Raw genomic sequence first — 24288 nt, forward strand, 5'->3', positions numbered from 1 at the left:
TCAATTCTATTTTCAATAAACAGTATAATACACTGTTCATCTCTGTGTGTAATTCTGCATGACAAAGTTGGCGATCCTACCAGGATTAGGTTTAAACCAACGAACGCGGCGCACGTATCAAACGGCCAGATCATAGCGACGAACTTTGGAAGTGAGTGAATAAATTTAATAAATAAATGCGTGAGTTTTCGGCTTCGCGTTTATAAGTGATTATCACGTATCGTACTTAACAAGGGATAGAGCGAAAGGCGGCCTTGCGTATACAATCAAGGACGGAGTGTAGACCGCTTGACTCGATACTGGACGATATTTATGGTGAAGTTGTGTATTTATTAACAAGGAAAGCAGGTATAAATTCTGCACTCACTAGATATGATAAACTTCGCATGTAAACAATCGAAGTGGAGTGAAGTAAGAATGAGGACACTCAGACTCAAACTGTTCTAATATTCTTACCCCCCGTGCCTGTCTGAGACTCCAGGACAACAAAGCCTCGTACCGACGGCTACAACAATCTTCGAGTGTCATGCTGCACGCCCCGATCTGGCTACTTCTAACGTAAGTACAAGCATTTTGTTATCTACTCGAGTTACCATAGACGTATCGAAGGAAGTTGTGATTAAAATGGGGAATTTGATGGTCAAACTTGAACTAGTCAAATAAGGTTAAAACAAAAACTTGACTCAAGTTGAATTTCAAATAAAATCACGATGTATTTAAACGAAAATAATGATCGGAGGTCAGCAATACTTCCCACTATTTCTGAAATATCAGAAGATGGACAATCGATCACTTCTGAATCCCACTTCGAAGGGAGATTCTGGAATTGGACCAGCCAAATGACGCAGCTTGTAAATAGGCTTCAAGAAGCCACCGAATGTAACGATATGAGTTCAATGGGTAAATACCGTCTTGATCTAGACCAATTGAACGAGGAGAGGTTGACCGCGCGCCAACTTGCTCGTCGTTATGATTTACCTATAGAAGAGGTTACCCGTTTAATTGATTTGAGAAATCAAGAACGCCGTGAACGCGAATTCATTCGACGCAATGACGTAGAAATAAATCTAAACACCGAGACAGCTCCGCGTCCCGAAAAAAAACTTGAGAATATCACCAATCAAATGTTCCAAGAAATGTAACAAGTAGATAATCAATTGACCATTGAAAATCGGCAAGAGGAAGCTCATACGAATATTGATATCAATCGGAAAACAGTCGACAACTATTATCGTTCAACAACTTATGACGACCCGAATGATTTTAATATTTTGCGACCTCCCGGTAATTTTACCGGAGCGATACCGCGAATTCGATTAGATACCGCGCGTCTCATAGAATCGGAGATAGAAGGTCCTACTCAGGTGGCCCCTTCAATCGTAACAAACCCATCACATTACCCAGCATTTTAAGGGCTCAATCAGAAGCGATTGCTGCTGCCAACACCACAAATCAATGAGACAGGCGCTCAAGTTGATTAAGACTGCGGTCATCAAGGTATTAATACGATACCATCCAGGGCTGACCGCGATACCCATACCAGCCCCACACGAGAATCACTTATCAGAGAACGACTGATTTTCCGCCGCGCGCTCTAATGCCAAAAACGATACCTTTTTCGGACACGGATTCGACAATGCATCACATTCTCGAAGAAAAAGGACAATTGGCACAGATACCGAATGCACTCCGTATACCAAGGCCAAGCCCACAGTGGCTAATTGGACAGATGGATTACGAAACCCAACAAGGTACTGGTAACAACGCCCGCAGCAATGTCCAACGCGGTCGTCAAGATGACAAGAAGAAGACGAGCTTCGCAGAGCCTTGGAAATATCCACCGCCTTACCTCGCAGCCGTCCAGGTACTGTGACATTCAGCGTAACCCAATTGCTGAATGATCCCGAAGCTTTACGCCAGCAGCAAGAGATGATGGGAAACATTGAAGAAGTCGCCCGATGAAATCAAACGAGAATTCGAGCACCATCAACTGTGCCGCTCCGAGACGTGCTCCCACCTCAGTACCCAAGAGAACCAGATCCGTACAGGCGGACAGAGGCTTACTTGAACAATATCAGTTCACTACCCAACGCCGCAGGAAGATATCTCGGAGAACCGAATCGCCCAGCGGACGAGCCATACGCGATCCAAGATTTCCTCCCCGCGTTTCAAGCAATCAAGATTATTGACTGCCGACTGGAAGGTGATGCAAGAGAAGATGTCCACGCTCGGATCATGTCGATATGGTAGTTATGCCAACTCAACGTTTGCCGTTTGTGAGTATGGTAATTAGCCTAAAGATGGGCGGAGCTCTTCAGAAGACCATCAATCAGAGAAGACCTGGTACGATCCCTACTTTACTTAAAATAATAAGATCTGCCGTCATCGTTGAGAAAAGTGCTACCACAAAATGGAACTTCACAGACCAGGCCAAAAAGGCGACACTGTGGACGCCTAAAATCTCAAATTCAATTAGATCTATCAAGATCTCGTAGCTTCCTTCTTGAATCAGCAGCTACGAGAAACATTGATCCGAATTCTCATGATCTCGAATATAGAGTGTGCCAGTACTACCTTTACGGTCTCAACCCTAGGACATTCCATTAAGTCAAAAACCGTCAGTACTTCAAGTTACTCGAAGCCCAGAAGGCCGCGAAAGAAAGGTCAATTGCACGTCAGAGGAACAGGAAACAGAGGGACAGGAGGACCAAGTAGAGGAAGAGTACCAGCAGGAGCCCGCGTATGTTCAGTTTGACATGGACTGCTACAGCGTGTTGTAATAAAATTTAGAGAGACAAACACGGGAGTAGTCCTTATGGTCGATATCGGCGCATCAATAGATCTCATGAAACAAAAGGTTGTTTATCCGTCGGATAAACAAATTTGTCCAATCATCAAAAGCAAAATTTCCTTCAAGACAGGCAAAGCACTGAATTCCGCAATTGAAATTGCTGTACTAACCCACATGGGACTAAAAAACGAATTCGTCATAGTACCAAATGATTATCTCCCAGACGAAAAAGACGAAATCATCGGAAACCCATTCATGAGGAGACGAGACTTTCAGTTAAATGCCTCGGCACTCGTACTGAAGAATAAGATACATTACCTTCACAGCGATCGGAAGATTCGATTGAAACCAAATTCGGTGAATAAAATTGCCATCGACACCGACGAGAAGAATCATGATCTCATGCTACGCATAGTCTATAAGGACAGAATGCTTATAGAAAATATTCCAGTGTAGATTCTGCACAAAAACAATCATGGTACTGCTTACGGAATCATCACCCCCGGCGAAGATGAAGATATCGAGCTAGGACTGGAGAACGTCCAAGTCCACGAAATAAAGAGCATGTCAACTTCAGATGTTTGGCAACAACCACGTGATGGAAGAGAGCAGGCCCTCAACATACTATTGGCTTCAAACATCTACCTGAGGAATACCAGAAAGAAATTTGAAATATTCTCCAGAATTTCAGTGATATATTCACTGTATTGGAGGGAGACATGGTCAATGGAAATACTATGACCGAACATCGTATCGAGTTGTCGGATCCTCAACGAATTATGAACGTGAAAAGTTTTCACGCTTCACAGCTGCACTAACAGGTTGTAAAAGAGAGAGTAAAGAAAATGCTAAAACAAGGAATAATAATGGAATCCGAGTCACCATACAACTCACCAGTTTGGGTTGTACCCAAAAAACCGGACCCCGACGGAAAACCAAATTATAGAATTGTGATCGATTTCAAGAAGATCAATGAACTTGCTGACAAGATTCTTATCCAATATAGATGATCGAAGATTTACTCGACCACATAGGAAGAGCTGAGTTCTTCACTACGGTTGACATGGCCTGAAGTTTTCACTAGCTCAACCTGGCTGTTGACTCAAAGAAATACACGGCCTTGTCAACGCCCAACGGACATTTCAAATACCAACAAATGCCTTTCGGCTTACAGAATGCTCCCGCGACAATCCAACGTATGATGAACGATGCGCTGGGAAGACTCAATCAGAAGATCTGCCGCGTCTATGTTGATGACGTGATAATTTTTGGTGAACCAGAGGAAGGACACTATCGCAATGTGAGAACCAATTTCAACGTTTGAGACAATGTAACCTGAACTAACCTGAGGTTGACAAGGAAGAAAACCCGATGGAATTGGCCACTAGTCTGTCAAGAAGCTTTCGAAACCCTGAAAGAAAAACTGATCACACCATAGATACTTGTGAGATCAGATCTAGCGAAAAAATACGTCGTAATGACCGACGCGTCAAACGATGGAATTGGAGCCGTACTATCTCAAGAAGGTCACCCCGTATATTTCTTATCTCGAACCTTGAATGATGCAGAAAGGAATTACAGCACGACAGAAACGGAGATGTTTGCTGTTGTGTGGGCCGTAAGGAGACTGAGAGTATTCTTGTTTGATACACCGGATAAACCTTTCATCATCCGCACCCATCATCGTGCGCTCGTATGGCTGAAAAATTGTGTAGACCCGAGTCAACGCTTGTTGCGATGGAGATTGAGATTGGAGGAATAATTGTTCCTGATAGAACATGTTTCAGAAAAAAGCAACGTAGTAGAAGACGAATTACCTAGAGTCTTTTACACAAAGGGAGAGATTTTCGGAAAGCTCACTGAATTGGAGAAGAAATTTCAAATCAGAGCCATCCATAAGAATCCCAAGTGGGTTCACTATATTGCTACACGCCACATTAACATTAAGAGATTATCACTTACTACGGGTAGAACAAAATTTCACATCACACTTGTTCATAACCGAAATCAAAAAGGTGAGGGCGGTAGATGGGTAAAGATTACGTTTGAAGAACAGAATGCCTTTGACAATACCCTGACCATACTGAAGAATCAGACCGATAGATACGAGAAGCTCAAAAGGTACATTCATCCCAAAAGGTACAAAAAGACATGTTCGTGGAATGATCCTAAGAAAATCTACAAGGAAGAGACTAAGTCGATCATCGGAGACCTCAAGAGGATACGCTAGGACTCAGGACTGGACATATCATTTCGCTCGACAGGAAAGGATGTGCCTAACAAACAGCAACAGAGAGAAATAATGGCCAGCTCTCATAACGACAAGAATGTACACTTGGGTCTAGCAAAAACGATTAAACGAGTAAAGGAAATGGCCGTATGGTCACGTATGGAGGATGATATCAATACCTTTATTCAAGCCTGCCCCACGTGTAAAATGCATAAGAAAGAAAGAATCCAAATGAAGGCACCCGCTATTCTTTTCGAAACTTTTGCCGAAAAACCTAACGATCAAATCTCGATAGATATCGTCGGACCTTTGGTAGTCTTAGAATAGAAATCAATATATTCTCACGATGCAGGATTTGATAACTAAATTCATTAAATATGCCCCACTAAAGGACAAGACCGCGGTAGAAGTTATCAAAGCACTACTTGAGTACTGGATGGGTAACCTCGGGTGCCCTAAAGTAATTCTGACCGACATGGGAAAGGAATTTTGTAACGAGCTGACCGATTTTTTTCTCGAATATGATAATATCAAACATATCACCACGACTGCGTACCATTCGCAATTGAACGGTTCTATAGAACGGATGCACAGTTCTTGAAGGATTATATTCGAACCACCTGCAAAGAGAGAGTGCACACCTGGGATAAGGCTTTAACGGAAATGTTACGTGCCTAGAACACTTCTATTCATCAATCCACGGGTGAAACGCCTCATAACCTCATGTTTCGTCACGAAACCAACAATCCCGATGGCTTCCGCGAAAACAGATTGGAAACCGTGGTTGATAAAAAGATGTTATGGATACGAGAATGGAAAGAACGATTCGAAAAGGCTCTGGTCTGGCTAACGAAATCCAGGGAGAAGAACCAGAAACAAGTAGACCAAGGAATACGTCAACAAACTTCATTATAACAACTTGGAGATAAAATAATGGTCAAGAACAATGCAAGACAGAATGCCCGGGAAAAAGTTTGAATGGCCCATTCGTTATTGTCGAGATTAACGAACTAAAGGAAAATATCACTTATGAGAAAACCACCGATGACTCGGTAACTTCTTACTGGAAGACACATCTGAACCTTACCAAACCGTACTACGAATATGACACTGAACCAACCAAACCAAGGAAGACCGATCCAATCCCTAAGATCAAATTGAAACGTGTTCATGGGAACGATTGGACCGCGGCGAAATAGAGTCTCAATTTCCTCTGTTACAGGTGGAGCAGTCTATCCCTAGGCTACTTCAACGCCCCCGTCATCAATGGGACTCCAGGATGAAGTGAGCAAAGTGTACATGTACCAGGAAAGATGGAAGATATTCCAATCCATTAACACGAGTGGGTTCACTCAACCACTACACATCTGCGACAAACTCAGAGGCCTACAGACGATACGATACGCCTATTTGGAGTACTGGAGTCCCGGTCAGCGATCCCTTGCCCAGTCCGCTTTTGACTCCTTAGACTTAGAATTTGCCTCTGCACATAAAAATATTTTGGAAACAACTTTGGACGTGGTAGTGTCTATTCTTCAAATGACGCCCGGCTTTTTCAAATTAAGAGAATCTCTACTTCACAACACCAAAACAACCACTCCGAGAGCGCGTGCATTAAAGGACGTTACTTACGAAACATTAAATAAATTTGAAGCAGCATTTGGAACGAACGTTGCTCGAGGAGCTCTTAGAAGTAGAATATTTTCCCCAAAGGTGCCTGATCCCTCGTCGGACATTAGACAGAAAAGAGGAATATCCAAGTTTATAGGAACAATTCAAAAGTCGATCTGTTGAACTGCGGACGCAAATGGTTTAAAAATAATTAATGAAAATCTAGCCCCACTAAAAAACACGACGAACACCCTAAACCTCGTTGTGACGAAATTCTTGCACAATAATCAGGTCCAAATTAACACCTTGAATGCAGATCAGCTCAAACTTAAACAGTCCTTAGAAACCGTATGGGGACAATTAGAGTCACTAGAAGTAGTAGGTAATGAAACGCTTGCGTATCATGATTACACGGAGGCCGTAACTCCAAGTTTATTCGAAATAAAGAAATTACAACGATCAACTGATTTAGTAATGACTGCTATCCAATTAGGAAAGCATGGTATTATTGACAATACTATTTTCACTCCAAAGGAACGTAAGACAGCACTTCAAGCTTTTGATGCTTATAATAAAAAGACGCCAATACCTATTAAAGAGGAAAGTTACGAGCAATTTGTTAAAATAAACGAGTTAACTATAACTACAGATAGAGGCAAACCTATCTATATACTCACAGTGCCTTACCTAGAAAAAAAACCATGGGTAAAAGTCGAGAATACCCGGGTACCCGTCGAGATATATCATAATTATGTAACACTCAATCCAACATATGCTTTGAAATTAGTACGTAAGAATTTTATAAGAAAAGTCACGTTTCCTCAACTGAAGCAGATAACTAATTGTTTCATCGCTGATTACCGTGACGTGCGGCGTCGCGACGATTTCATAGAACTTTGCGAAAAATTAACCGACCCTATACCAAAAGAATGCACCTGTTACGAACGGCCTTCAAAACACGCGACACGCACCAAACGTCGAGCTGCTGGCCTGGCGCATTTCTGTGACGTCCGCTTCCTCGTGCTGACTAGGTCGGTCAGGGAGTGCATTGTCACGGGCGCGATGACGACTTGACAGAAAAGACACCCAACCGCCGACAAAACTGAGTCGTATTCTGGATTGATCCACACCATCGAGGCAGTCCAATTTGGGAAGTGTGGGAGTCAACGAGATTCCAAGCCTTCCGGTAACCGAACGGTGCACCCCATCGCTAGAACCAGCCAACTGGAGGGGCCTTCCATCAAGTTTCGACTGATTTGGAGACTCAAGATTTCTCAACAGTATGGCTCGGGGAATCGGTGGTGTGTCCTAAAAGTCACCCTCGCATCACCCAAGGTGACCCACTCCTTGACTCACCCCTTTTTAAAAACTGTAACGTAGTACTCAATTCTTTTATTCTTTATAATTCATAGACCGATTAGCTTGGTTATTCTGAACCTCTCTTTCATATTTGTATTTTGTCTCATTGATTTCGTTCGTTTCTTCACTTTTCTAAGTTATAAACTATTAACGGGCAATCCCAAAATCTCATTCATTCGTCTAAGCCCATACCACTGAATTCCTGTCACCTAGAATAGTGCGCGTTCATCACAGCAGGTGTGTTTACACTTTATACAAGCGAAGCCCAAAGGTAATCTATTTCTAACCGCTCGGGAATAGATTATATATTCCTTGTTTTTAGATTACGCTGGACGAGATCCTTCAGATCATCGTCTGCACGTAACACACCCTTAGTCGTTTTTTCGTAACAGACATTGCTCGCACAAGAACGCAAGGTTCATAAATAATCTTACCCTCCAAACCAATCAAGTCAACCATAATTTGCCCTGCAACGCAGAGCTTCATTATTCAAATTGTCGAGCCATCCCTAATAACCACATATCAGAGTTGTGAACTTCACACTTTGAAAACGCGAGTCAAATTGATCGTAGAATACATGACTTCTCAATTAATAGAAATACGTGCGGATACAATTTCTCGGCTACATAAATTTGTGAAAGGCCAGGAAGTTGTATTGCACCATATAATTACTTTGAATACACTGAAGGAGCAAGGACAAGGCGTTTTGGACCTCGAGGGTATCCTCGTGAATAACAAAGTAATCCTTAAGGTCAACAATACTTGGGCTAACTCCAAAAGTATAGGGATCCCATCAATTGCTGCCATTGCCGGAACAATATCCGCCTTGTCGTAAAAATCCCTCTGCTCTGGAAGTTATAAAACGTAAGAAATTAAAACGCCAGATTGAGGAACAGGCTTAACGTAACGAAAAAATCCTACGAGAGATTAGGAACCGCAGAGAGGCGTCTTTGTCTTCCTCGGGGGGTGCAACAGAACTTGAACCTTTACCATCCTCTCGTAGGAACCTGCAAGAGATTGAGATCGTTCAATTGAGTCGTCACTGACGATGCATCGCAGAACCCAGCCCGCTTCGCGCGCACGGCTGTCTTATCAGCGTAAGCGCTCAAATTTCGCGATCACATGCATCTTATATACGCTGCGATTATATGCATCTTATATGCGCTTACGCCACGAAACCAGGTAGCCAGTCTCAATACTGCCTCCGTGCGTAATGCACGCATATTTTAACCTGTTAGATTTTAGTTAGAGTTTAGATACTTAATCTCGGTTGATCCTCGCGTAAAATCCTCTAGCTTTTGCATTCCAATGAAGAATCTCTGCCTAATTCATCAGCGAATTTATACCATTGTATTAGAATTCATCCTTCCTATTTTGTCTCTTTAATCAGAATATGTTCAACTTGAACAAATTCCAATTTTAACTAAGTGTTTACGTAAAAACATTTCCATCGCATCAATTTTACGGTCCCAAGAAGAAGTTATTTCATAAAAAGTAAGAAAAACTTCATTCTAATAATTTATTAAAAAAATTCTTTTTTCCCGGTTTTATCAAATGACGCGAATGTCTCAACGTTGTCCGTTTTACTTTAGTGATTAATCGATATCGGTGTCCCACAACTACTAATGTGAAGTCTAGCTATACTTTTACGATAATTTCTAGTAACAAACTTGGGGAATTTTCGCGAAGTGCCGCACCGACGTCACACTACATCCACCGTATCTAAGATAAAGACCCACATTCACAGTGACGTTTTTTTTTACTTTCCTAGTGTTGATATTTAAGACCGGGTGCAGGCTTGAGGACGAACACGAGTGAGACAAGTAGATGCCACACCCTAATATATTTCTACTTATACTATCAAGTCTGTACTGGTCTGCAAATTAGCTACGCCTCTCTGACCACGCGCGTAAATAAGCGAAGTTTGAATCGGTAATAATATCCTTCCAGCAGCTTTTAGGACTGAATGAATGAATGAATGTGCCAGAATTTCCTGCGAATTTCGGTTCAAGGAAAACGGCTGAGGTTGATTGACGAGTCAAACCAAATCCTAATAAATGAGATACAACCAGTTAAATTGAAAGCAAGAAAATCATATCATCATACATCATACATAGTATTAAAGTACGAAACCGAATTCGGATGTTCGGATGTCCGGATGTTCAGAAAGTGACGTCCCCGAGTTTTTTTTTCTATGGGCGTCATCGATCTATAGTAGTCGGCGAGCCGAATTACTCAGTCCGGAAACGGCCGCGCACTGGAGAGGACGTATGAGAATCGCGCTTCGCGGATTTCGAGTGCCAGATTTTCGACCTGCTGTATCCTGCGCTCCAGGTCCTTTACCTGGTGGATCTCGACCTCGGAAACAAGCGCTTCATAGTTTCCGCGCTCCAGGATATTTACCTGATGAATTACGACTTCTAGGTCCTCTGTCTGGTAAATTTTGACTTCCGGGACTAGCGCTCCGTAGATCTGGCTGTCCAGGTCCTTTATCTGGTGAAACTTGACTTCCAGGACTAGCGCTCCGTAGTTCTGGCTGTCCAGGTCCTTTACATGGTGGATCTCGACCTCCGAAACAAGCGCTTCGTAGTTTCCGCGCTCCAGGATATTTACCTGATGAATTACGACTTCTAGGTCCGCGACCTGGTGAAACTCAACTTCCAGAACTAGCGCTCCGTAGTTCTGGCTGTCCAGGTCCTCTGACTGGTGGATTTTGACCTCTAGGACTGGCGCTCCGTACTTCTGGCTGTCCAGGTCCTTCACCTGGTGGATTTTGACCTCTAGGACTGGCGCTCCGTAGTTCTAGCTGTCCAGGTCGTTTACCTGAGAGATCTCGACCTCCGAAACAAGCGCTTCCTAGTTTCTGCGCTCCAGGTTACTTACCTGATGAATTACAACTTCTAGGACTAATTTTCCGTAGTCTTGGCTGTCTAGGTACTCCACCTGGTGGATCTCGACCTCCAGAACTCGCGCTCTGTAGTTTTTCCTGTCCAGGTCCTTCACCTTGTGGATTTTGACCTCTGGGACTGGTGCTCCGGGGTTCCGGCGCTCCAGGTCTATTACATGGAGAATACCCACTTCCAGCACCTGCGCTCCGTAGTTCCTGCGCTCCGGGTACATTACCTAGTGAATTCCGACTTGCAGGATCAGCGCTTCGTAGTTCCTGCGCTCCAGGTCATGTACCTGGTGAATTCTAACCTCCAGAACCAGCGCTCCGGGGTTCCAGGTCTATTACCTGGAGAATACCCACCTACAGCACCTGCGCTCCGTAGTTCGTGCGCTCCAGGTACATCACCTGGTGAATTCCGACTTGCAGGACCAGCGCTCCGGGGTTCCGGCGGTCCAGGTCCATTACCTGGTGGATCTCGACCTCCAGGACAAGCGCTCCGTAGTTTCCGCGCTCCAGATCCACTATCTGGTGAAACTCTACTTTCAGGACAAGCGCTCCGTGGTTCCAGTTGTTCAGGTCCCTAACCTCGTGATATTTGACCTTTACCTGTTGAATCTAGACTCGTAGAACTAACACTTCGCAGTTCCGGCTGTACTTCACCTGGTGACTTATCACCCGTGGGACTAATTTTTTTGTAAACCGTATGTATAGTTCATGATAATTGATGTGTAATAATACTTGATGAATTTTTAAGAAAGTTCAATATCTAAATTTTCTCATCTGAGGATGACGACGTGGTGAATCAGTTTTCAAAATTGACGGTACGTATAGCATATGTTAATTGATGTAAAATAATTCATGTATCCCTAATTATCACGTTTCCTTAAAAACCCTTCTATTGTTGGGATGATACAGGAAGTGCTTTGATGATATATGCATGGGTGCGTGGTATTGAATAACGTTAAATATAGCGAAGGTCCAATGAAAGTATCGAGTAAATGCCATAAGGGAAAAAAAGGAAAAAGGATTGATTATGTGAGAAGGAACATAGGCACATTAAACGTATCTTGCGTTATTATATAGAGGAAAATTCTATATCTCGATATTGCTGATAGTTTGCGAAAACCGATATTATTTGGCGTATTGTAATAAATTATTACAGCTTGATGTTTTTTGAAATTGACATGATCTTGCACATTGTGACAGATTGATGCAGTGTTTACTTTTTTTCGGAATGATATTGTTTTTCGATTTCCACCGAATTCTTTCAGTTTTTTTTATTTGTCAATGGTGTGACATGGACTGTAATTTCGGTTGTTCGCCCTTGCTGTAGGGTGTTTGATATTTGATATCTGATTCTATATAGAGAGATAATTGACGAATGCTTCGATCAGTTACATAACGCATTTGTCTACCAGGATTTTGGTATGCCATTGAGTTTGAAAATATCATTTTGTTTCAGAAATCCTTGAAAATTGTTCACGGGTACGGAGATAGAAGGCCTTCTAATGATCCATGCTTAAGGCGCCGCTGAACTAACTTGAAAATATCAAATCGTGACGTCATAAGTACGTGCAGCGCGTCTGAATATTAAACCGTGAAATAACACCGCTGATTTCATTGGCTTGTTCTGTTAGATCCAGTCAATGATATCAGTTACAGATCGAGACATACTTCTTGTGGGCCGTGAACGGGCTGCTGTCACATGAAAATCGCCGTTCCGAATCGTGCCATATTTACAAAAAAATAACTGATAGTAAGAGTTTTCCCGAATAAAGTGAGTGCTTTTGTACGTGGCTAACTGTCTGGCGAGAGTGACAGAAATTGTGAAACAGTGCAATCAGTGAATATCCAACATGCGATAGCTTCGATCGGCCATGTTTGTTTTGGCGTGATTTTATTCACTTCATTATTCTTTATTATAAACATTATCAGCGATTTGCATGACCAGTGACTCAGTTAGCCACGTACACTTTTATTCAAGCTTCAATTTAAAAATTTCCCGAGTAAGATTCGTGCTTCCGTTCTCGCAGGATTCGTAATGGCGTTTCACCCAATCACCTCGCTTCTGACGGCTAGAAATATATATATGACATGCCAGGTCAGCTGCGCCTTAAGAGTATGTTATAAATGTGTAATAATCCTTATTGTACCGTGTACGTGATCTATGACCCATATACCTATCCATCATACCCATCTTCTCCAAATATCACCAGCTTCAGTCTCAGTTGGCCAGTGAACTCCACAGACCAAAGTAGAGCTGCTGTATTTACGGTAATATAACGGAAATATATATTCAACATCAGTCAATTGAATCGATCATCAAAAATCTAATTTCGTGAATATTGAGGCATAACAAAGCAACATCTACGTTTCAGAAACAATAATACCATCGAAAAATCACAAGATTTCTTTAACGATGGAAACCGGGACTTCTGTTGGTGAGTAGGTAATGTAATGTGTAGACGAATGGATGGTGTGTTGTAAACACTGCGAAGATCCTACCTTCGTTCAGTTAGAAATTGAGAAGAAACTAAGAAAATATCATTATCTACAATAAAGGTCATTATCATTTTGGGCCTAGAGTGCACGGTTACGGAGATATAGGCCGAAACGGTTTTTCTCCAAATGGCGGCACTTCCGCCCGGAAATTTTGTAAGGATTTTGTGTACTTACATTCAGTACGTCATACTGAACCTATTTATGAAAAAAAAATAACTCCTGTAATTTAGTGCAGGAAAAAATTCTCTATTGCCTGTACTAATAGTATGTATACGGTTTTGTGAATGCTGTGCATACAATCAGTTCAAACTCATGTAAAGAATAAAATTTCTGCATTTGGATGCGATTTCGCGTTCAGCCCGGGATTTCTGGACAAGGTCGGCTGATAGTTAACGTTTTATTCATCATACGGGTTGTGAGGCTTATACAGTACTACCTCTCTAAGAGAGCCCTCGGTAAGAGAGAATTTTTCCGCCGTTCCGCTTGAGCGATTTTCAGGGCTTCCCCCACTTAGCTCGAGCGCTTTCAATATACCCGACACCTCGATAAGAGGTCGCGAACGATTTTAGCAAATCGCACGTGTTCAAATCACAATATTAATAGCTTATCACTTAAAATCCTTGTAGGTACATATCATGTGCGTGCGTGCGTGGGCGCACATGTATATTCAGTGTCGAAAATATTCAAACATATGTTATCGAAAAATTCAGATTTTTTTTTTTAATTGTCAAATTAATAATATTCGTATAATATACGTTTAAGCTGCAAAGTCGGGAAAAAAACATGCACCGTAATTAAATCATAAGTAGTAATTTAGTGCAAGTGAAATATATTTTAATTGACATTATCACAGCATATTGATATTGATGAAAATTGTCGAGGCTACATTATATTAGAGAAATGTTTATAAGTAGTATTTTATGCAAATATCGTACAGCATGTACAATATGTATATATTATCTATATATACTATACATCATCAGAGTACAGAATCGTGTTGACGTTATTAAGAATCGTAGAGACGACTTCATTTTCATGATCGGCTGATGTGCTGGGCTGATCATGAATTTCCTGATCCAAATGTTCCATCGTTGAAGCTCCTCCACTGGTTTCTTCCGATGTTTCTAAAAAAGATACACAAAAACACTCTACACATACTACGTATACTGAAGTAATTCTGTCCGTAGGAGGAAAATTCATCGGCGTTGAACGTCCTTAATATTCGTATAAAAAACTCGTGGAAAACTCATGTACCCCAGTCTTCTACTCTCGTGATCCACTCTTGAGCGATGTTTTCATTGATCATTTCGCATCCGTGAACTTTTTTCAACGATTCTAGAATGTTTTCTGTCGTCATTTCCGGTCCGTAAATTAACGAGCGCTCAGACTCAGCCCCTACAAGTGGACTCGATAGTGGCAGGATCATCTCTTCTGTCTTCTCCGTCTGCGTCGCAATGCTACGAGTCTCAGTTGGCCAAATTTTATTTCAACATTTGTAGATGGTAGTTGGGCTTATCTGCCTCCAGGAATCGTCGATCCATTCGACAACATCTTTTATCGTAATTTTTTTTAGACGGACTTCAACGGGAGTGTTGTTTTGCTCCTGTTCATCCAAAATCGACGAAACGAGCCGAATTTTGTATCGCCTCTTCATGGCTTCCAAGATCCTTTGGTCGAGTGGCTGGATGAGTGAGGTTACATTTGGCGGCAGGAATATCGTGTTGATATCATCTACTTTGATAGATGGATGCGCTCTGCAGTTATCGATAATAAGCAACGCTTTCAAGGGCAGATTTTTTCAGGCAAAAATTTTTTCACTTCCGGTACAAACTCGTTTGTAAACCAATCCGTAAAAATAGAGGAATCCATCCAAGCACTATTCTGGTGCTTATATGAAACTGGGAGATTTTTTGGAGAAATGTTTTTGAAAGCTCGCGGTCGAGCAGATTTACCGACTACTACGAGCGGTAACTTGAAAGAGCCATCAGCGTTGCAGCATGCACCAATCGTAACGCGGTCTTTTGAATTCTTAAAGCCCGGAGCTTGAGTCTCTTCCCTTGCAGCCATAATTTTGTTAGGCATTGTTTTATACCACAGCCCAGTTTCGTCAAAGTTGAAAATTTGCGCTCGTATAAGTTTTTCGTTCTTTATTGTGTTCGAAAATTCAACTTTGAAGTTATCTGCGGCTTCGGTATTCGCCGACAATTTTTCGCCAGCTATTGTCAACCTACGAATCCCTTTTCGGTGCCTCCATCGCCAGAACCAGCCGTTACTGGCCTTGAAATTTCGACTGCCACCCAATTCTTCGTTCAGCGCCAGTGCCTTGCTCTGTAGAAGTGACACGGTAACTGGTATTCCACTAGTTCGTGCCTGTAAAAACCATGTACACAGAGCATGGTCAACGTCCACGTTAGCTGGTTTTTTCATCTTTTTGACGTTTTTTAGATTTTCTTTTTCGCAAATCTCTTGCAGCTCCGTCCTTTTGCGCTTCCATTTGCGTAATACACTTTGGTGTTAGTTAAGTTTCCAAATGTTTCAAAATTTGCACCTTTTCGATCGACGAGAAACTTCTTTTTTTTCGATGAAGGTCGATTTTCTACCGTGGTACACAAAGTTGTTGAAGAATCTCTCGCCGGGCTCATCTCTGTACCGTTTGATTTACAATGTTTTCGTTTTTCCGATTCAGCCATCTCGTCTTACCTGCGAATGAAACTTGAAGTATAATATATGTCCGAGTTTCGACAACGAATATTTTACGTATACTTTGGCGAACAATAAAATTGTTGAACAATTATTGAAAGTCTCACAAAGTTTCGCTCTACATTTGTTACAATATTGCAAAAAAAAAAGCAAAATTTATAAAATTCATTTACACATCGATATTCAATGAGATATTTACTTACCCGTGAAACGACGCGAAACACAACACTTCCCGCGAGTTGTTGACAATTTTGCTCTCGATGGCTCGTGTCCTCTTGTTGAGGTCGAGTTGAGAAATACGGACACGCCACCACATGCGCGATTCTCGAGCGCTCGAGCCTAGTGGTGGGGGAAGGCTTCGGCGACGAATTTCTCCAACTTTTTTCCCCTAACCGCCCTAGACCTCTCTCTTAGAGAGGTAGTACTGTATTCGTATATTATTGTATACCATTGATCGTATGAATGAGTGATTTCAATTTTTGAAATTCTCGCTTCCTGTGGACTGAAAATAGTAGCAAAATTTTTGCTGACAACAGCCGCTGGGAATCCAGGTAACTGGAGACCTCAAGAGCCATCAATCGTGAGTTATCAGTTTATTTATTGCCATAAAGTATGAACGCCACAAACGTCAAAACTGCAGAAAGAAAAGAATTATCGTTACTGGTCGTTTTGTTCATCTAAATCAATGACGTTACTTCTATTATGCGTTATGAGGCTATTATATTTTGTATATCATTGTATACCATCGATCGTATGAATGAGTGTACTGCGATTTCTGAAATTGTTATTTTCTGTTTGCCAAAATAGTAGAAGACTCTTTTCGCAGGGATCGCGGCGAATCTTCTTGACTTCGGGAATCATCACGGCTCGAGTCCTCCCGAGCCATCGACCGTGAGTTACTGATTCGTTTACTACGGTAAAGTACCAAGTAAACCTCACAAATGTTATCAGTGAGGAACAAAATTATTTCTGATGGTTTTTGTGGTATGTTATTCAACAAAATCATAGGTATGTATATCAAATAATAGAGGCTGTCCAGGAGTTAGGGAAATTGCATGACAATCTTTGAATAATAGTAGAGTTGGCAAGAGTACAATCTTGGTTAAACTTGGCGTGAAATACCTCGTTTAAAATGCATTTTATCCGTCTATCATTTCTTTACATACTAAAGTATTCGCTCAGGTGAATATATGATCGATATCGATAATTTGCCTCGAAAAATAATTCATAGTATGTTGGGAACAATTTTTTTATTTTCGTATAGCAAAATTCGGAGGCGGGCAGAATATCACCGCAAACGCGCTATAGCCAAGAATTTTTCACTGATATTGAGCAGTTTTGTTTGCGAAGAAGAAGTATGCAGGGGCCTTACCAGTGTGACACTTTCAAAAAATCGACTTTTTTAAGGCTTATTCGATAGTTTATATCTTCAAAAATATCCTGTGAAAGCGGCATGGTCGTATCTTGAATAGTTTTTAAATGACAGCGTTCTAAAGAGCGACCGCTCGCAGGTATAAGCCGCTCCACTTGCCTATTTTAAACGCGTTTTTCTCGAAACGACATTTTTCAAAATTGCTGACATCATAACTCAAAGAGAATTTGACCGATCGACTTTAAAATGAAACTGAGTATTTTTGAGTATATTTACTATACAATGACGTACGATCTTTTTGATTGGTTGAAAATTGTCAATTTAGCATTACAAAAACGACCATTTTCTTACTCTAAAACACGACACTTTTTTCAGAACTACGCCATTTTGTTAATTTTTGATATTTTTCAAAAATCTTAGGTCATTGTATAGGAAATACCTTCAACTTCAATGACCTTTTTGAATTTTTTTGTTTGAGCTACTCATTCGGCCGGAATCATGTCAGCAGTTGGGGAACTTTTTTTTTTGGCACCTCCGAAGACAGCACATAACTCCGTTATTTTTCAATATTTTTGTAAAAAAAAAAACTTAAAATATACCTGAAAATATACTTAATTATTTCCAACAAAATTCAAAACATTCTGTCGAGTACTTTCTTTTAAAAAAATTCCTGAACATCGCCTAATTTTTCATGGGTTACACTGGTAAGGCCCCTTAAAGTGGAAAAAAATTAGCTTTTGCATAATTATATTTGTAGTTAAAAAGATGAGTCGAAGGTACAATTTTGTCACCTTGAAAAACTTTGACAAGGTCAATTGTCAATTGTTTGTTCTCAAACAAGTTTGTCAGATAGGTATTTCTAAGCAACTAAAAAATGTTAAAGTGAAATCATAGGTCAAGTTACATGCAAAGATTCATGTATAGGACAAAGCGAGGCAATGGAAATGTTCAAGTGATAATATTAACCATGACTCGTTTATATTCACAATATCCGCATTGATCGGAAAAAATAGATAATAATCTTAGGTGATCATTAATAATGTTATTTTTTGTAGCTGGCGAGTGGGAAAAAACAATACTTTGTATACGGCTATTACAAAATTAAAGTAAATAATTTCGTTATTATTCGACGCTACTCTGTTTCATTCATGTCAAGTTATGTAACGTGAATTAAGAGCTACGTTCATTCTGCTGCATCGAATCCCTCTGTATTCACACCAATCCGATACAAAATTCCATATTCCAAATAATTGTGCATCATATTTACATACTTATAAACGTTTTTCCTCAGATTTTTTTTTATGGGTCGTTGACTCTTTCATTTTGAAACGGATAAGTTATGATGCACGCATGATTGGTGTATACGTTGATCGAACTGAATACTATTGTCCGTATGTAACGGCTATGTATGTATGTATTATATGCGTCAGTAGTGAAAAATAAATGAATATTACCAAACTTACATATAAATCCTGAGGCAAGTTTATGCTGTAAAACTATAACAACAATATTTATCATTATTTCGCTTTTCGCGAATTATTACAGATAAGGCCATACTACGACATACGCGTTTATTATATTTCCAGGTACTTCGTCTCAGTTGTCATTAGGAAACTGATAATCAAAGAACGTAACTGTTTTCTTAGTATGTATAATAAGATAATACTGAAATTAATATGAAAAACCACAATGACAAAGTTTTTTGCGGATGTTGGAAATATAATCTATAATTTTCATTCATACGGAAGGTAAAATCAGAAATGTTACATAAGCATGGAGAAAACAAATGAATTTTATGACTGAGGTTCAAACGAACGCAGTTTGATGTTGTATAAGTTAAAGAATGTCATACATAGATCATTTTCATACTGATAATATTTTACTCACATAGAAACAAATTAGTAATCAAATTCGTGTTAAAAAAGCTTTAATAATTTAGTAGTAATAAATGTAACAACTGACTGCGGTTTCCTTGCTCTGTAGTTCTGGCTGTCTACGTTCTTTACCTGGTGACTTTTGACCTTCAGGACCAATTTTTAATAATCATACGCCCGTTTCCCCTAAAATTGCATATTTGTTAGTTACTTTGTTATACTACTAGACTCGCGATATATTTATTACTATATTTCAAATGAGAAATAAGAAATATCATTGTACGGTCATATGCTAAAAACGCATTGCTTCTTTTCCAAAAGAATCCTCAAAGAAACCGACCACTGTAACTTATGCGTATGGCTTACCCGTTATCCTAAAATCCATTGAGATCAGACATGGGTTGTAACGTGGGTTGTAACTTCAATTGTCTGCCCCACATGCACGATTATTTCGATAATGTAAAAACTCACGGTATGTATGGTATATAACATGCTATATCAATACGATTTTATTTTATTCAAGTTCCACCACAACGGCTATACCGGGACCATCTCTAGAAACTAAACAGGAACTGCGCATGCGCCAAATGATTCAATTTCATTAGTCAGCGAAATTGCCCCGCGGAGTAATTTTCGTCAGCTAACCAAGGCGACCAACGTACACGAAATGTGACAAGGCTCTGAATATCTCGCGCGTAAAGTAGCGCATTGAGGTTATGTTGATATTTATTCCTACTTATCGTGAATTTTCTAAGAAAAGTGTCATTCAGCAATACCGTAGTTGATATTAGAAGATATTTAATTGACACAATAAAGGCGTCAATGGAGAAACAAATATCAAAAGCTACAGAAATTGGATCAGTTATTTATTGCAAGAAGAAATCTGAAATTAAATGTGGAACGTCATCAACGAGTGGGAGTCTAGGCAAACTGAGGCAGGTAAGTGAAAATATTGTTTATATTAAACAGATTCTTTATTTACATGAAATTAAAAATTAATGGATTGTTGAAACCCAGTAGAAGGTTGCTCCAGGGTAGATTTGTTACAGTGCAGTGCTCCGAAAGCCAGTAATCAGTGCCAATGAACATGAAATATTAAAATAAAATCAGTAACAAGGAATAAAAGAAATAGTGTATCTTGAAACACAAAGCTTAGGCGTACAAAAAGTAGCAATTCGTTTTTCTGCCGCAATTTATTGAAAATTAGTGGTATCCAAAACAATTAGAAGCTCTTGTCTGATGATAATATCTTTTAATATTTTCAGGTGGGAAACAACCATCATCGACGCGAAACTAAAGTTGTCAGGCGTCGAAGCGTGTGAGTAAATTTCTGATACTATGATATTTGCATATTACAATATTTTCACATGTATTCAATGATAAAATTCGTTTGTTCTGACAGACTTAAAGTTTCAAGTTTGGATAATAGGATGAAAATCATACCTTACCTGATGGTCAAAACATTTTGGTGGCTAGGACCCTAGTTTCTCGATTGGTGCCACCGTTCCAATCATCGAACCTGGTTGTTCCGTTGTTCCACCAGACAAAAGGTATCCGAGGGAATTTCTTCTGGTCATCGCCACCTTCTGAACATCAGTCGTGGCAAAATTGAAGAGCACGACACGCTACAGATCATGGTGTTTGAATATTCCATCATTTTAGATCTATCGAGCCAATAGTAATGAGTTTTTTATTCAACAATTACTGCTAACTAATCTTACAGAGCAATCATTCCGTGCACCATTGTAATCCAAGCGGTATTATTGGCCCGCATTATTTTTCAAATTTTATTTTCGGCAGTTTCAATATTTTATTTCTTACTCTCTTGGTGAGCGGATCCACGTCACTTCACTCAAAAAAAAAACCTTCAAGTCACGGATTTTTGCGCCATTTGAAATATCCGTAGTACCATGTAAAAAAAAATACAATTTCAAGGATTTTGAAATTTTTTCAAAAATGGCGGAGTTCGAGCTATGTAAAGTTTTGTATACCACTGTTGCACTGCTATGTTTGAAAATTCATATCTCCGAAAGTATACATCGGAGCGGATTGATCCTGCGATCATTCTGTTCGTAAAAGAATGCGCTTCGATAAAAAAAAAAACTTATTTGGAACAAAAAAATTTCTTTCACTATTTTTTTACCGTTTTTTTTTTTATTTCGCTGCCATTTCCGCGGGACTAACAACAATTCGTGGAGATAATTTTTTTCGGATATCTGTATCCTTCCTCTTCAACCCTATGAAAAAAAATTGATGGAGAAGCTACCAGGGCCGGAGAAATAAAATGAAACGTCTCGTCGCGCGTCACCGCACACACCGATCCACGTCAGCGCTACTCCCGCGAACTCGGTGTGTTGCGTATATTATATACGACATAGTGGAATTAAATTTCATTTGATGCTCTTCCACTTACCCGGGCTATCCATTTTACGGAAATAGTTATTAACCACCCTAGCCCTTCAGTATCCGTCCACGGGTCATCCTTTCTCGGAGTTATACTGTATACCTGTTCTGAGAATTCCGGTACGGTTATGGTTCGTTGAGCACTCCTGTGCTGCAATTGGGTTTAATTCTATGTCACTCAGTTTGTGTTACATGACTGATAGATAATCTTGCAATATGTTGGTGGTTCTGAAAAGGGCCGATATTTTCAGCGATGATTCGCAGGATAACGCTTAGTAGCCAACCTCTATTTGAAATTAATTCATAATTTTCGTCGAATCAAATTTTTCTGATGCGGAAAAAAATTTTGTTTTGATGAGTTTATGAGACACTGGAATGACCGCATGTAATTTTAAAGTGCCACAAACTGTCAAGGCTTTATCGAATCGATTTTGTAAAATAGATTCTTTCGCTTGATGTTCTGCAGACGTACATTACGCAAAAGATATGCTCTGAAAATAAAAACCTGCCCAATTATACAGATCCAGCGGTGTTTGGATAGGATCGGAATTGCCAATGAGTTGTAAACTCGTACGTGAAGCTAATCTCTTAACAGTTCCACCAACACCATCACACGGCCCTTTTCCATGTGATGTAGCAAAAAAATGCCATTCGGCTTCGCATTGAAAGTCTTCGAAGTGATGTGTTATGTTTATGAAATTTTTTTTGTTCTTATATTGGGAAGCTGCTCCATCGGATTATTTATTATATAATAAATTATTTTCTCTATAGGAATCGAATTTTGAAACTTCTCTCTCATAAAGTTGATTAATTTTTTTTGAAATAAATGAACCGCGACTGTATTATGTTTCAGATGCTCTGAAATTATCACAAAACTGAAATGTCTCAACTGGTCGTCGGCGTAAATTTTATAGTAAACCACGATTGGATGAATAGTCGCCTGATTATTGGTCCAGTGAAACCCTTGCGTGGGATCTTGTACAACAAATGCATAATTCTCAGCGAAATCGCATACTACTAAAAATTCACCAACTTTCAAGTCGTCTTTCATCTTCTGCCAATAACTACTTTGCTGCTTAGCAATGAAATCATGTGCAACTAATTTTGACAATTGATCACTGAAATTATCTATAAAATCCTCCGACTTTTTGGTGAGTGTCTCCAAAGACGTTCGATCCACTGATATCCACTGTTTATAAGTAACATCGTTGATGAAATTATTCGCAAAGGCTTCTTGCAACGATGTTTTGTGATACTTACACCGGGACAATTCGAGCATGCTCCTAAATGACACTGTGGCTGTGATGGATTGCAAGCGATTTGAGCTAAACAATGCTGGTAGGTCGGAAAATTCACAGCTCCTTTCTCAACTAAGTCGCTAATGTTTGCACCCATCATCATCAGCTTTACGTTCTGGTGATGGGTACAAACACACACGGTATGTGTGCCACTCGGTCCTGCCAAAATAAATTCTTTCGGGCGCAATTCTGCAAATTTAGAAAAACCGTTTTTTTTTTTATCGGGATAACGATGACGGAATAATCGATACAATTCTCTCAGATTATTCAACATCAGATGCTTCTCAACCGATATTCTTCACCATTTCTTTCAACGGTTATGCAGCTTCTTTGACCTGGATTTATGCGACTGACCTCCTCACTTCGATAAAATTCTACCACGAGTGATACAACTTGAGATGATATCGTCTTGCCAGGTCTCGGATTAGGTGAGGATAATATCCCTTTTTCTTCAGCTAACCTTTTTGCCGTGCGAGCCGTATGATTTGTAACGTTAAACTCTTTTTCGATTTTTCCCACACTCCAACTCTTTAGAAGAGCAGTGAGAATGGTCAATCTGAATGCCTTATCATCTGTTTCCTTAAATCTATCTTTCAACTGAGTTAACCACTCGTTATAATCGGCACTCTCGCTATTCGTAGGTACACAGTCCGGAAAATATTGTTTTAATGCAGTTGAAAGTTTCGCGAATACCTCTACGTTTTCCGATACCGTTTTGATTTTCTTCGCGAGTATCGGTGATTCACCGAAACTTGTCAATGATGAATTAATAGCAGAGATTAAATTTGCTTTATCAACGTCAGGAAAATTAAGACATGAATTTCCGGATTGACATTCACTTGATGACGATGTCGAACCAATTTCTGTGACGGTTTGCTTCGACGTACTGGGCACTGCATTGTCCTTCATCATCAGCCGACAACTATCACAAATCAGACAACCGGGTGTGATTGATGTCACTTTATCGCACATCCACTGTGTTACCAGGCGAAAATTTTTCGAATGCCTTGGCAAGCCGAACGGATCACAACACTGATTTGTTGGCATTTCGATAACGAAAGAGTTGTTGACCGTTCAATTGCGAGTGTGTCCTAAGACTGAGGTAATTACGGAATTGCTGAGCCTTTTATTTCGAATCAGTTCACAACATGCCCTTGAGTAGGTGCAGGTAACGTGGTGCTATTGTTGCACCTGGTCTGTGAGGCAGAAAAAGAATTAACCTAATCCTCACACGCGGGTCATGCACAAAGGACTAATT

General features: G+C 40.2%; 1 protein-coding gene and 1 pseudogene across 1 annotated transcript; one reads left to right on the forward strand and one right to left on the reverse strand.

The window, feature by feature from the left end:
- The first annotated feature begins 381 nt into the window (after positions 1–381).
- On the forward strand, positions 382–14658 carry LOC124414425 (annotated as a pseudogene).
- Positions 14659–14869: 211 nt separating this feature from the next.
- LOC124414426 (jerky protein homolog-like) lies at positions 14870–15810 on the reverse strand. Its single transcript, XM_046895373.1, has 2 exons — positions 15215–15810; positions 14870–15137 (listed from the first exon to the last, which is right to left on the reverse strand). The coding sequence occupies exons 1-2, from the start codon at positions 15808–15810 to the stop codon at positions 14870–14872; spliced, it is 864 nt and encodes a 287-aa protein (XP_046751329.1).
- Positions 15811–24288: the final 8478 nt, after the last annotated feature.

The sequence above is a fragment of the Diprion similis genome, chromosome 14 (assembly GCF_021155765.1).
Source record: "Diprion similis isolate iyDipSimi1 chromosome 14, iyDipSimi1.1, whole genome shotgun sequence".
NCBI classification, from domain to species: Eukaryota; Metazoa; Arthropoda; class Insecta; order Hymenoptera; family Diprionidae; genus Diprion; species Diprion similis.